General features: G+C 33.3%; 1 protein-coding gene and 1 pseudogene across 1 annotated transcript; one reads left to right on the top strand and one right to left on the bottom strand.

The window, feature by feature from the left end:
- Positions 1-242: 242 nt before the first annotated feature.
- Positions 243-3,397, bottom strand: LOC149392446 (C2H2-like zinc finger protein). Its single transcript, XM_089619662.1, has 3 exons — positions 2,681-3,397; positions 2,481-2,584; positions 243-1,319 (listed from the first exon to the last, which is right to left on the bottom strand). Exons 1-3 carry the CDS (start codon positions 3,220-3,222, stop codon positions 679-681), a joined length of 1,287 nt encoding a protein of 428 aa, XP_089475788.1. The 5' UTR covers positions 3,223-3,397; the 3' UTR covers positions 243-678.
- Positions 3,398-6,520: 3,123 nt separating this feature from the next.
- LOC149392445 (uncharacterized) lies at positions 6,521-15,728 on the top strand (annotated as a pseudogene).
- Positions 15,729-16,629: the final 901 nt, after the last annotated feature.

Genomic DNA, 16,629 nt, shown 5'->3' with positions numbered 1-16,629 from the left:
AAAATTAAATATATGAAAAAAAAGACCCACTAAAACATCACATTAAAGCGTTTTAGGTGAGTGAATTTGACAGCGAAGGCCATATCATCCATGAAAAATTCCATAGAAACTCTTGCTTGGAAACACTTCACTATCAGCTTCCTTTGTCTCTCTCTCAGACACTATTCTAATCAGATGGAATGAACAATCAAGGACTTAATTAGCCTCGTCACTTTCTCCAACCTCTATACATAATTTGATAATTAACAAAGCTACTTTACTTTCTCATTTATAATATTTAAAATGTACCAAAACAAACAAAAACAAGTACAACGAACGAACCGCATGCAAAGCGGAACCTGAGAGCAGTTGTTGAGCTAGAAGTAGAACCACCGAAAATAATAAAAACAAAAAATGTACAGAAACAATACACCTAATTATTTAATTAATTAATAATAATACCAGCGATTGCCACGACTGCAGCTTCTTATCCACCGTTGACTCACCCCGAGTCTGCGAATTCTTTAATCCAACGGCCAGGAAAAAGAGAAGCAGAGTAGTCGCCACATTCGCTAGTCCTTCTATACATTACAACGATTACATTCATAAATAAAATCAACAACTCGATTGTCACTTTATTTTAATTATCAACGACGACGACGATGACCAGCACAGAGAATATCCCTAATTTGATTTAACTTAATTAATCAATTGATGATCCGATCCCAGGGTTTTGTAAATGACGACGAAGCACGGAAGAATCGCCCTAGGGTTGAACACCACAAGCTCCTCCAAGTTATTGTAGATCCCGGTGGAAGATCCGGCGACGGAATCGTATCCTCCGGCGACGGACTCAGATCCGTCGCCGCCTTCGCCGGAATCGCGCTTGACTCGGCCGGCGATGACTCGGCAGACGATCATCGCTCGGCGAGAGGAAGAAGAAGAAGAGGTGAGAGAGTCGTGAGCTCGGCCGGAGCTCGCGGTGGTGAGAACGCCGTCGCCGGCGGCGGAGAAGCCGTGGCGGATCGTGGAGCACACGTGGCAGGAGGTGATTGAGCAGAGGGAAGAGGATCCGCGCGAGCCGAGGGAGCAGGAGAGAGTGGCGCAGTGGAAGCGGAGGAGCTCGTTGCCGTCGGCGGAGCAGCGAGGGTTTTTCCGGGCGACGGACTTGACGGAATCGCGACAGTCTTCGAAGCGTTGGATCGTCCGGTGAGTGTTGTGGACTTTCAGGATCCGATCGATCTTCACCGCTGGGCTATGGCTTTCTTTCTTCACCCAGCTTGACTTGAATATTATCTCCACTATGTTTCTTCCTGAATCTTCCGGTCCAAGCTCCGATACTGTTTCACGTTGCCAAATATTACCATCATGCCACTAAAAACAAGATATAATAATATAGTTAATTTTTCATATATTCGTAGATAGCTATTGTCAACCTTCATTATTTTGCTGTTTTTTTTTTTTTTTTCTCTTTTATACTCGACAATGAGACTTCATTATTATTGTTACCAGCGACAATTGGTACCAAATTTTTTAAAGATTACAGTTTTTTTTTTTTTTTTGTTGCTAAATGATCAAGTGTTTATGTAAATTAATTAAGGATCAAGAAATTGGTTTATTTCTTACATTTGATTTGACGATATGTTTATATACGGAAGAATAAAAGGTGAGAAATTGTATATTTATGGAAAGAAAACAAGTGTACATCTTTGTGTATTTATTGCAAATGTCGGTGGGGACGTGGTGTTGGTGAAAGTTTTTAATTTTTTAACGTGCGAGTGGGGTTGCTTAGGGTAAAAATAAAAATATATATATATATATATTATATAAATATTTCGTTGGGGTAATTTATCTTGGTATTGCACTATTTGCAGAGACAGCCTGTAATTGACCAATAACGAGATTTACGATCGGTGAAAATATTTTATTTTTATTTTTTTACTCACGTGATCTCGGAGAAAAAGCAGCAGAGTTTCGTGGGGTACGAATAATGAAATGAAATGAAATGACATGTTGATGTACTTACGTAGATATAGTAATATGACAGTAAATTTACTATATCTGTACTATATTGTAAAGAAATCTCTTCTCTTGCAAAATTTACGGCGAGAACGAAAATTAATCAATGAATACCGTACACATCAGACAGAAATTAAAATTCAATTAAAAAAAAAAAAAAACCAATTCAGTCTGTCATTTTTTTTGTTTCTCTAGTATTTATTGTTCTTCGTCTTCCAAGGCCATAAACACAGCAACTGTTCAAAATTCAAAAATTCTCTCCACTCTACGGTAATTAATAATTATATATATTTTTCACCTTCAGATTCAGTACCAATCTCAGTTTACATTAATTATATAGACTAGACGCTTGAGCTACTCTCATCTCCTATATCTATCGACATTTATGGCAAAAATCATCATTTCTGCATGAATATCGTAAATATCTTGAAAATATAAAAACAAATTTAAAATTTAAAATTAAAAAAGTAAAAAAGTCTTACCAGCGTGACGAACAGCCTGATGAAGCTCGAGGCTTTCGATTTTCGGAAACACCTCTCCGCACTGAGGGCAAGCACAGATTGTACTCCTCGGCTGAATCGGATACCTTTTAAAACAATTTCATAATTAATTAAACTAATTATAATAATTAACAAAAATAAAGGAACAGTAATCAATAATACATTGTTATTATTGCATATACCTGCTTGGGTCAACGATCATGTGGCACTCGTAACACCCGGAGAGCTTCCGTAATTGCATCCCTCTGGAATACGATGATGACGTGCAAGCTCCTCCACCGTTGGATCTGGAGGAGCGAGTCACGGCCTTGCGACTCAGCAACCCGGCCGTGTCCTGGCCCACTGAGCTGCTCTCGGGCGAGTTGTCTGCCCTGTGGACCACCCTAGTGTTACCGTGCACCACGTCTCTGAAGCTGCATATGGAGCCGCAAGACGAGCCGAGCTTCGAGCCGCTTTTATTGGCCGGCTCGTGGACTTGCGTCGGCTCGATCTGCTTGCAGGTCAGCAGGTTCTTTATTTGGTCCCACGAAGACTGCGTCGGCTTCGGCTTCGGCTTCGGCTTCGTTGCGGGGGTGATATTTGGGTGTCGTTTCTTCTCTTGCTTTGTGACGGTCGTGCGTTTCGAGGGTTGTTGGTGAGATGGTTTGTCTCTGTGTTTGTGTTTGTGTTTGCTCTTCTGGTCTGTTGATTTTGCTTCTGGGTTCACCACAGTGATATGAGCCATGAGAAATTATGGAGAAGAGTGATTGATGGAAAAAGCCTGAGTTGTTTCTTCTCTTTTGTACAAGGAATAAGCTTTTTTTTTTTTTTTTTTTGCTTTCCTTCTTTCTTCTCTCTCTTTTTTATATCTTAGAGAGAGAGAGAGAGAGATAAAATCCTAGAAGAGGGTAATAATAAAGGAGGCGAAGGGGCGAGAGGGTTTAAATATGCAAACCTGTACTACTAGTACTCTAATGGGATTATTGGCTTATTTGTTTAGATTATTTAGGAAGAAAGTGAAGTATATAATGCCTAGAATGATGTATAAAGGGTGTACGTTAAGTTAGATTATTATTTTCTAAATTTAGAGACCTTTAGCAGTTTTTTTATTATTTATTTAGAATATTTTTTATTTTTCCAAACTCATCTTCATGTGTATATAGTATGCGTACTTTACACAAACAAATGAATCAAAATAAATTAAAACGAATGAAATAAGGTTTAATTGTTACAAATGTTAATAAGTTTTACTTATTAACCTTAAAGGTTATTTTTTATAATTTGTGTTTGTTATATATTAATTAAAGCTTAAAGGTTTTTTTTATATAATTTATGATTGTTATATAATAAGAGTTTCTACAAATCCATAGAGCATAATTAATAAAGATTAAATTTGAATTGTCACTAAAAAATATCGACAAAAAAGAGGCGGAACCATACATAATGAAAAGTAAAAAGGATCATAAATAGTTACGGTCTAATAATCACAAAACAGAACCGATCGAGAAGATCGGAAAAACTAGCGATTATATAATAACTAGTCAAATTAACTACCACGGCCACGCTTATATCAGATATTATACGTACTTAGACCATCTCCAATGGTGATGCATTTTGCATCAATATTTAGAGATTTCACTCTAACCATGATGTATAATTTGATGCATTCTCTATATTTGCATCTTATTTCAATAGTAGTGATCCAAATATAGATCACCACTATTCATAGATGTATAAACTTTTTTTAATACCAAAACTTTTAATAATTCTATTATTGACCCTATTTGAATTTATAGTTAAAATTTTGTCATTTATGTAATATTTTGATAAAACTATTTAAATGATTAAATATATATTCTAAAATACTTCAATTTAAATACAACTCATACATTAACAAAAAATACTACAATTAACCCACAATACTTTCTTATAAAAAAAAAAAAAAAAACCACAATAGTACATAGACAATTGAAATAAATATAACAAAGGCATTAAAAAAAAAAAACTACTACAATCAAACCACAATACACTACATAGACTATTGAAATAAAAATATCAAAGACAAAAAAAAAAAATTGAAATACTTAAAAACACACCTTCGTAATTTCATGCTACTCGGACTTATATGAAAATCTAGCTAGTAGTGTGGAAAATCGGCTCCAGATCCTCCAATATTGTCAAATATTGTCCCAAATGCATTAGTAGAATTAGAAGCACCATGTTGTCGCAGTTGTTCCTCGTATTTTTTACGAGAAATCCGTGCTTGTTCATCAATAATAAAAGCACGTCGGATTGGATCACTAATAGTATTTGGGTCTTGTAACATGATTTTGATGTCCATATTTTTCTCTTTCATTTCTAATCGACGGCGTACGTTCTCCATTTGTTGTTGTTGAGCATCTAGTTGTGCTTGTCTCTGGATGGTGGCTTGTTTCAACAAATCTTTTAGCTCTTCATCACGCTCTCTTTGTAGCTTTTCGTTAGCAGAAGCTTCATCTTGCATCTTTCTTTTAAGTTTAGCCTTTTTCAATCCAATTGGCCGAGATGATGAACCACCAAATGTGTCGTCATCTAAATTAATTGCAAAAGAAGAGATTCCTTGACTTTCTGATGCGGAGGAATCAGGAGTGGGATTATCGGATTGTGATGACTCGGTTACATTAACATGTTGCCTACTACCATTTCTAGCAGTAGGTACATTATCTTTTAAATTAACAGAATTTTTAACTATATGCCAAACATGGTCAAATTTAAAACCATTTTTATACTTCGAAATCGGAGTCTGCATAAACAGGGCTTTAGCTCGAGTCATCTGTAAAATATTATAGGAAAATTAATATTATGACACAATGTGACCTACAAAAATTAATATAAACAAATGAAAAAAAAACTCACAATGTCGGCATCTGAAGCACCACTTGGATTCATATTCTCGATCTGCCGCACACAACTTTTCAATCTTTTCACCGCATAAATTATAGTATTCCACCGACATCTAAGAGAGTCAGGGCTACGATACTCCGTAGATGTACTAGACTCGCTATATTTTTCCTGGATACGACCCCAAAGGCGTTCGGTATTGTTAAACCTACCCGTAATGGGGTCTTGAGAAACTTCTAAGTAGCAATTACAAATGGAAATGTCTTCAGAAATGGTATAACTAGCACTTCTGTTAGACATCTTTTAAAGGGTAAAGTTTTTGGAATGGTAGATGATGTAAATGAAAAACATTTGGGACTCGTATATATAGAAAAAAAAAATTATCAATGCAAACTGGACAAAAGAATCTCGGCCATTAGATTGGATTTCCTTATCTCATTTTCCACCGTCTGATTGGATTTTCATGTCTCTTTCCTGAATTATTGTCTGATGGCTCATGATCATTCAATGCAACTAGACAAATGAATCCCGGCCATTAGATTGGATTTCCTTATCTCTTTTTCCACCGTCTGATTCGATTTTCTTATCTCTTTCCTGAATTATTGTCTGATGGCTCATGATCATTCAATGCAACTAGACAAATGAATCCCGGCCATTAGATTGGATTTTCTTATCTTAATATAGCACCGTTGGATTGGATTTTCTTATCCATAAATGTTATTATAAAACTAGGTAGCTACACCTCATAAACATATCTCATTTTCACACCACCATTCGCTCTTAATCATTATATCTCTCCATTTCCTTCTCTAGAAAAATGAATCAAGATTCATCCTCCTCCTCCTCCGATGATGATTACACCATCTCCACCATTGATTTGGAAGAGTTTGATATTTCACACCAATTGATCCTTAATTTAATTCATAGAAATAACAACCCCTCCATCCAACAAAACATCCAACCAATCCATGGTGGATCTATCCCTGGGCACGTGGGTCATCAATCGTGATCGTGAAGCTGCTGATCGTATTTTGTTCGACGACTACTTCGCTGAAATCCCTCGATTCAATGATGGTATGTTTCGTAGAAGATTTCGAATGTCTCGCCCTTTATTTCTCCGTATTATTGATTCAGTCAAAAATCATGATAATTATTTTATCCAAAGAAGTGATGGAATTGGTAGAGTTGGATTATCAACTTTTCAAAAGGCAACAGTTGTGTTCCGAATGTTGGCGTATGGTGTACCGGCCGATGCTACTGATGAATACGTGAAGATCGGAAAGTCAACGGCGGTGGAATGTTTGAAGAGATTTTGTCGTGCAGTTGTCCAGATTTTTTCAGAAAGGTATTTGCGGGAGCCTAATGCCAATGATGTTGCAAGATTGCTAGATGTTGGTCAACAAAGAGGCTTTCCAGGAATGTTGGGCAGTCTAGATTGTATGCATTGGCGTTGGAAGAATTGTCCAACAGCATGGGCTGGACAATACTCTGGACGTAGTGGTGCACCCACTATTATTCTTGAAGCTGTAGCCGATTATGATCTATGGATATGGCATGCGTATTTTGGAATGCCAGGTAGCAATAATGATATTAATGTGTTAGAGTCGTCTCGGCTCTTTTCTAATCTCACTCAAGGTATTGCTCCTCCTGCTAATTACACCATTCAAGGGAATGAATATAACATGGGTTATTATTTAGCTGATGGCATATATCCAAAATGGTAAACTCTTGTGCAAACCATTCAGAGGCCACAAGGTCGCAAGAAAAAATATTTTTCCACACGACAAGAGGCATGCCGAAAAGACGTTGAGCGTGCATTTGGAGTTCTTCAATCACGGTTTGCAATTATGGCAGGACCAGTGCATTTTTGGCGCAAAGAGGTATTGCATGATATAATGACAACGTGCATTATTTTGCATAACATGATAATTGAAGACGAGCGTGATTTACATGCCCCAATTGAAGAAGTGACCGGACCACCTCCTGAAGTAGAAATGGTGGTAGATGAAGACGTACGGTTTCAACAATTTATGAGCAGATATCGACAAATTAGAGATAAAGATGCACATTTTTCATTACGTGATGCACTGATAGATCATTTGTGGGAACGATATTCAACTTCTTAAATGTAGTGTTTTGGTTTATGTATTTTGTTTTGCCGTGTATCTTTTTATTATTAAATGTAATGATTTGGTTTATGTACTTTCTTATCAATTAATAAATTGGCATGTTTGATGTAATAGATCCAAATTTTATTTCATGTGTTTTTATACATAAAATTAAATCACATATACAAATTTGGTGATATGAAAAAAATAATTATTTTGGGCAAATTTGTTAAATATAAAAGTAGTCTAGGTTTAAAACTGTAATTTTAAGAAAATTCAAGTGGGAAAGAATATACCAAGAATATTCTTTAAAGAGATGTAAAATAGAGATAGGTTAGCGTGAAAAACACTGTTTACTAATGCAAAGATGCATTTTAGATCAAAAATTTGCATCACCATTGGAGACGGTCTTAATATTTTTCAGGTATATAACAGTGAGTTCTAAAACAATAGAACATATATACTATTGACTATTGAGTATTGACAAAACATGTGAGTTTGTTATCGAGTACAAGGTGTCGTTTACCATTGATATTGAAAGATTAGACAACTTCATAAATTGAATATATAATTTTTCTCATAAAATAACCGGGTCAATAATACATTCATCATTTTTTTTTTTTTTTTTGGGGTTTTCCTTACTGTGTTTGTCATATATAGGAAAGCTTACATATTACGTGTCTAGAGGAAAAGACGGTAGGGTTAATTAGCTACTCTTCTTTTTTGGTTGACCGAGTCAACATATGAAGTCCGGTTGATCGAATGGTTGAGGATTGTTTGATAGATGTGGTCTCATGGCCCACAGAGAGACTAGCATCGTGAGCTCAAAATATCAAATAACTTGTTATGTCTTTAGTTTAGACGGCAGATTTTGACCGCACACATGGGTTTGTGTGAGAGTGTGCGTTTTGTTTCATTTTTATTGGAGTTATTACCTTTGTATTTTTCTAGGGTTTTTTTTTTTAGTTTTTGTTTAATCTCGGTAGAGCTATTTTTACTGAGTGTCTCAACTCTCAACTCTCATTGTCATTGAAATACATAACACAAGAATTGTTTGCTTCGACTTTAATGTCTTTGACCAAACGACGCACTAGATGTAATCATGCAACCATAAATTTATCATCTTTGCATGTCATATTTTTTAGGCTGGAAAACATACAATATTTATAATGTACTCTCAAAACTTTTCAACCAGCAAAACAGCCTGTAAAAAAATTGGAACACTCACAACATACATACATATATATATATATATATATATATATATATATATATATATATTAAATGCATGCTTTTGCATGTAAGTTAAAAAAGCAATAATCACTATTTGTACTAGTATAATATTCACAAACTTACTTCTATTTTCGGTGCAAGATTCAACTCATCATAACGTCTGATTTATCGCAAACACCATCATATATGGTCGATGGATAATAAAGGTGGTATACATATTCACAATCTAAGTAGTAGGTGACAAAAAACAAATCAAGCGTTATATATTTATTTAGTTATGAAATATTATTTTAACATATATTAGCTATAAGTTTAGACCATCTCCAATACATTATTATTAATTTATAGGTAATATTACATATAATTATATTAACATATAGAAGATTAAAATTATAATTAATAGATAATGAAATTTAAATAAAGTACATTTCTAAAATATTTCTTTTTGAGTAAAATATGACGTAAAAATTAAATTATATTTTGGGAATAAAAATGACACCAAAATAAGATTTGGAGATCTATTGTTATCCTCGAATAATCACCTTGCTATATGTCTGGTGTGAAAGTGCATGCATGCTATTGCTAACGCGGGTAAATTGAAGGAAGCATATGGAAGAAAGAAAAAAAAGCGTTTTATTTTAAGTATTGGACATAGAAGACCGTGAAACAATGACCATGTTTAGTGTCTTTTTAATGATTGCTATTAGAAGCATTTTCTTGCACTAAAACAACAAGGAAACCAAACAAAACAAAGTAATATACAATCAATATTTACCCTAAAATGTTATCTTCTCTCTTATCCTATCAATCCAAAAAGGCTGTGGACATTTTTTGTGTATGTAAGAAATCATATATATCCGCACTGAGGACCAGATTCCCAGAGGAAGGAAAAGGAAAAGTGAATAAGCCAAAGGGACATCACATAACAAAACACGCAGAAAGAAAAGAATTACAACTTCTGTTCTCACTTCGTAGTCCAATGTTCCCCACTAACCCATTTGGCTTCGCGTAATTACGGATATGTCCTTCTATAATTATATTCTATTCCATATGTACACATTATAAACAAATACATAAAAGTACGTAATCTTTTTCGTGAGAGTGGGTTGTAAATAACAAACTTCTATTATAATTAGCTTCTGGTTATTTCAATTTTCAACTACTACTCATTAGCGAAAGTTTGAGCCAACCAATAATGTAGAGATTTGATTAGTTTTCGGGTAAATATATTGCTAGTAAAACACAATTCAATTAATATATATCGAGTGCTATTGATGTAATACATATATATATATATATATATATATATATATATATATCATGTGTGTATGTGTAGTGCACGCGATTTAGGTACACAAGTACAAATGATGGCTGCATGCAGATTTATTCATTCAATTTTTCTAACATTTTTTAGTATACTTTTTTAATTGCTTATATGTGTATATATATACATATTACTTAAATTCTTATACGTTTCGTACATTTTTAAGCACTAAACTGTTGCAACATGCTGTGTCGTGTATTGCAGAGATCGGTATCCAATATATAATCTCGTGATTAATTGTTTGTCAATTTGTAGCTTCCTTCAAGTACAAACACACATATATAGCATATATATATATATATACACATGCACACACACTAGGCTATGTCTATATGGATCCATGCATAGTGGAACAGTCAGATTCGATCCATTTTTCTACATGATGATGAGGATATATATGTATATCCTTGACGCCATAATGCGTTTGGCCGAAAATACTCACATGATCCAAAAGTGGACGTGTTTCATATAGCCAGTCTTTTAGCGCAAATTGTACATATTCCCGAGAGACCATATAAACACGACACAGAGAGGGAAATACGAGATATTTCAACAAGGAAAGAAAGAAAATAATAATGTGTTATTAAAGTCAAAGTGGAATAAGTGGCAAGCGACATTATTGCATGTAATGCCATCCGGTTTCGCTATTTAGCCCCCGAATTAAATAATGCAATACGATAAGCTCTTATTTTTTTTCCTTTTCCTTTTTTTTTTTTTTTTTTGGGCTTGGTTTACCGTCTATTTTTTTTGTCACAAAAATTAGTTCAAGTATCTAATCCTTCACCATCATTAACCCACTTAATTTATTCATTTTTTTTTCTTTCTGATTTGTCTATTTAATTCAGACCACCCAAAATTTTGGGATAGTGCGCGTACGTACATTTGATGCTAAATTATATTATGTCAAAATATCGCTAATTAAATAATTAATATGATGTAGCCTTGGTAACCGCACCTAGATATCAAGAGGAAAATAATAAGCACTAAGAATAGAAATATGTCGATATTGATTAATTAACCAAAAAAATGTTATAGTCCGTACGTATGTTTGATGCAAAAAATAAAAAATGTCAATATTTGCATATATATATATATATATATATTAATTAGTTACATGCATCTATTGAATTCCATAATTTGTTAATCAATATGTGATGTAGCTTTGGTAACCGCACCTAAAATTCAAGAGGAAAATAGTAAGCACTACGATCACAGAAAATGTGGACAGATATAAGCATGTCTCAATAATTTAAGTGATAATACTTTTAGAGAGTAGTTGAGATCGAAGACATAGATTTGGCCAACAAATATATTCCTTTATACTAGTGCAGTGGTGTCTCCATGTCTTCCACAAACCAGAAAATAGTAAATACAGATCCAAAAACTTATTTTGCATATATCATCATCTAATCCATCATGAAATATATATATATATATATATATATATATATATATATATATATATATATATTCTGGTACAATCTGCAAGCAATTATTGTTATTTTAATTACGCTGGTACATTCTTATGTTTTTTTTAATGCCATTACGTATATTATTCCTTCAAGTACCTAATCAACAACCAATAATTTCATTCTCATTCAACAAATTTACTACTTTTATCATTAATTAATTCGACACACAATATATACGGGTCATCAATAATCACAACACAACACGGGTACAGTAGAATCTTATATTTGACTAATCCCATATTTGTATATATATGTTCTAACAAAAAAAAAATCACAACACAGGTATCAATAAATTAATATAGAGAAATAATTAAGGAATTTTAGGTTTATACCCACTATTTTAAATAAATTTTAGCATATATCCTTCTTAATTTTTTTCTATATTAAATAAATTAATACTTATAATGTTACGGAAAAATAAATATTTTATTTTAATATTTTCACGAAGATATTTCAGTATATATAACTTCCGACGGCCTATTTTAGATTACGTCAGATAATATTTACTTAATTACATATTGGTAAATGAGTTCGGGTGTAAAATTAAAAACACTTATACATATGATTCAATATTCTTCCAATAGACTAAATAAAAATTGAATATTTTACTTTAAAAATCATGTGTACTAATATTATTTATTATTTGCGAGTTTTTTTTTTGGGGGGGAAATAATAAAAACGATCGAATTGTTGTAGATTTAAGGCATGTGGTGGAGACATTCATGCAATATTGTTTATCACCTCATAATTGAGTATAGCCTAAATACATCTAGATATAGGGTACGGTTGTTTCAGACTGAACTCGGAAAGTGGCACTATATATATTCTCTTGAAACACAAGGAAAAAAACAGTCAAGTGTTTGTCATTTACCAATACATTGGCAGAGCATGTGCGAGTGAGAGTCTTGTTTTTGTGGCCTAGTTGTTAACGACTTGTGAGGGTATTGGAAGATCTCATCAAGCTACGATCTTTGAATATGAACCCATGTGATGTGCCTATTGTTTTTTCAATTCACTTCACTGAAATTCGTAGTGCTTGCTTCGATGGTTTAACATTTCTCTCTTCTTCTGTATATCTTCAATTTAGTTTTGTCTCTTCGTGTTTATCATTGTTGCTAAGCTGGTCAAATATGTTGACTTTCCTAAAGTATTTAAGCAGAATAACTAATCATGTCTAGCTTTTGTAATACTTTCATAAGTAGTACATGGTGGATAAGTGCTACCATTCAGAAGTTTTATTTTATTTCTTTTTATATGTAATTTTTTCCATTTGACTCAAACTCATTTCCTCAATTAAATTTATAAATAATTGGTTACGTAGCCATCTTAAACAATACCAATTTGGTTTTAGCCAACATTTCGTTAATTTCCCGTAAATAGTCATCTTACTTACGTGACATCTTTTTAATTGAATTAGTTTTACACATTTCCCTTATTTAATTTGGCCGCTATTTTAATTATATAGTTTTTTTTATACATTTCGAATCAAATATTGAAACCGAATAGTGAAGTTTTCAAATTTGAATTTTCCAGCAGATTTTGAAAGTTTCCAGCGCATTTATTGTTATGTATTTGGAAATTTTTAGCGTTGACTTTAGTTAATTAGTTTTTATTTTCGTGGCAATTCATTATGGTAAAATCTGTAAATATATTCTTCATTTATTGATATTATTTTGTCTTCCAAATATTCATATTTTTATAACGTTCAAAATATTTCCATAATTTTTTTCATTTTATTTACACGAATATACTGTAAATATGTTTTGTATTTACAATGAATATACTGTAAATATGATTTATATTTACACGGATATACTGTAAATATGCTTTGTATTTACACGAATATACTGTAAATATGTTTTGTATTTACACGAATATACACCATCTGAACAAAAACGAATCATCATATTTTGTACAACCAAGTAGGGGTGTACAAAAATTGACCGAAAATTGGTTAAACCGATAACCGAACCGATCCGGAACCGAAATTCGGTGCCATGTCATCAAAACGAAAATTCGGTACGGTTAACCGAAACCAAATTCAAGAATCGGTTCGGTTATCGGTTTTGAAAATCCAAAAATTCGGTTATTTAACCGATTTTTTTTTATCCAGTTTTGAAACCGAATAACCGATTTTAATCAGTTAACCGATTTGAACCGGATAACCGATTTGGATAATTGTAACATCTTTAAAAATGGTTAACCAGTTTTGAAATCGGTTAACCGATTTTTTTGGTTAAACGGTTTCAAAACTGGTTAACCAGTTTAAAAACGGTTATAAAACCGGTTAACCGGATTTTCGGTTAACCGATTTTCGGTTTTGGACCAATTCGGTTCGGTCATTGGTCCAAAATTTTCAAAACCGAAAATTCGGTTTCGGTTTTCAAATTGGTCCAAACCGAACCGATTTCACCCCTACAACCAAGTAACCATTGAAACTCATCTTCCCCGTCACGCAAATCACCGACCATCTTCCTTGGGCGTCGGAGCCTTCTCGCAGGCTTTTGCAATCCCGATCATGTAACAACCTCGAATCCTGGTGTTCCACATGTAGGCGTTGGGACTGTGGAGCCACGGGAAGAGAGCGCGCGCGTGAACACCAATTTTTTCCGTCCGGTTTTGAAATGCAGTTCATCTCTTTTTCCCGGATTGTGAACCTAATTTCAACGGAAAAAACCACCTCATACCAAAGAAGAACAACCTATAAACAAAAAAAAATCATGCACAAACACACCCCTATGAGAAAATCGTGTTAACTGTGAATTAAATCGGTTACTAACATACCTTTTCTCGTTGATTTCGTTAGTCGTCGTCGTTCGTCCGATGATTCCAATTTTTTCCTCGTCTTCCTCTCTTTTTTTCTCTCGGCTTCTTTTTTTTTGGGTAAACAAAATGAAGAAAAGTGGCGTGTTTAAATGGGTATATTCGGTTAATCTACAGCCTTTCCTTGATTTCCGGGAACAGTTATGGCCGAATATTTTGGTTTAATTTTTTTAATATTTGGTGTGTAAATGGGCGGGAATTATGTGGGGACATTTTGGTATTTTTATTAGGCCGTAAATAAGTTGATGTGGCTATTAACAGGAAATTAACAAAACGTTGCCAAATCCAAAATCTCTATAGTCGTGTAGCTATATAGCTATATAACCCTTAAATTTATCATTGAACTATCTCATTTTTTAATTTTCATAAATTAATACATATATATAAGAGATGATGAAGATAGACATTATCAAATTTCTTGTCCCATGATCAAACCCTATGACATAAAACGGCCAACACAAAATCGCAAAACTTAACACGTTGTGAAAAGACCAACACAAGTCCGCACTATTTGAGGTGTGTTTCCTCCGATAGCATGCCTTTGCGTCGCGCTGCACCCCTATACGCGTTGTAACAACGTATTTGCATTTCCATTGCTTTTTTTTTTTTTTTTACTTTATAATAACATTAATCAATTTTGAGTCCGTGCAGATTTAAGTTTTAAGTCGAAAATTATACTTTATTTTTATCATTTATGATGGTTTTTTTTTTCAAAAAAGGATATATGTTTTGTCATACGTATACTACCTAACTTGTCACAAAAAAATTGGATTCGCGTCAAATTTGTAATAGAAAACAAGATTTTGTAACAAATTTGGTAATTGATATGATAAAAAGACGAAGTGCATGTGTGAGTCATAAGTTATGAGTTTGAGCTATTTTTTAATATTAAATAATGAGTCAATAATACAATTGAAGGTAGATATTAAACTATTTGATGTAGTTTCTTTTTTTATAAGATTTAAATAATCACTATTTTAAAAATGTCGAACAACAGTGTTTCTGTGATTTTCCCCATATAATTTGGTGTATAGATGGAGTTCAATTAGCTAACAAATCTGACAAATCCTTAAGGGATTATTCCTATTCTATGACTTGTACCATGATTTTGGACCAAAATCTACTAAACCCAAATAAATCCTAAACTATGACTTAATAAAATGAGCAATTACATATTTATCCTTCATATTTAGTTTATTTTTATTAGTTAATTAATAAAATAAAACCAATTATTTAGTTTATATTACGAAAACAAACATCATTACAAAAACCCGGAGAGCAGCCCTGGGAATCTCCGACGCTGAAGCTCCTGGGAACGAGTGTCATGGCCGCCGGAGAGCAGCCCATGGCCATCCCGGCGGCGGCGACCTCGAAGTGTCCGCCGAAACAGCCCGCCAAGGATTCCGCGTAGAATTTCTGTGGTTTTTAAAGTTAAAAAATAAAGAAAAAACGATTCTCGGGATTCTGGATAATTTTGAATAATTTCTGAAAATTTATGGGTTTTCGTTGAAGATTTATTGATGTTGATGTCAATAAAAATGCATATTAATTGACATCAATGTCAATAAATCTTCAAATGAATTTTCCAGAAACGTTGAAGATTTATTGACATTGATGTCAATAAATATGCATTTTTATTGACATTGATGTCAATAAATCTTCAACGTTTCTGGGTTTTCGTTGAAGATTTATTGACATTGATGTCAATAAATATGCATTTTTATTGACATTAATGTCAATAAATCTTCAACGATTATGGGAAATTCCTTTGAAGATTTATTGACATTCAAATTAATTTCCCATAATCGTTGAAGATTTATTGACATTAATGTCAATAAAAAATGCATATTTATTGACATCAATGTCAATAAATCTTCAACGAAAACCCATAAATTTTCAAAAACTTTCAAAATTTTCCAGAATCGCAAGAATCGTTTTTTCTTTGTTTCTTAACTTCAAAAACCACAGAAATTCAACGACTTAAAAAAAAGATGAACCCAAACAAAGATGACGAACTGAAAAACGAAAATAGAGAGTAGAGTGGAAGAGAGTTGAACCCAAACCTTATTTCCTTGAGTTGAAGCAAAGAGAGAGACGTGAGAGAAGACACAGAGACATGAAATATGCAGGAAAAGAGAGGGAAGAGAGTCAAATAATTAAATAAGAAAGAAAATCAAATGTTATTAAAAGTAGGGTATTTTTGTATTTAGTGAAAATAGGTAGTCATAGTTTAGGATTTATTTGAGTTTAGTAGATTTTGGTCCAAAATCTTGGTACAAGTCATAGAATAGGAATAATCCCAATCCTTAAAC

Source organism: Urtica dioica, chromosome 7 (genome assembly GCF_054948205.1).
Source record: "Urtica dioica subsp. dioica isolate 48M chromosome 7, U.dioica_male_clone48M_v1_H2, whole genome shotgun sequence".
Lineage (NCBI taxonomy): Eukaryota > Viridiplantae > Streptophyta > Magnoliopsida > Rosales > Urticaceae > Urtica > Urtica dioica.
This window is presented reverse-complemented; position numbering and strand designations above follow the sequence as displayed.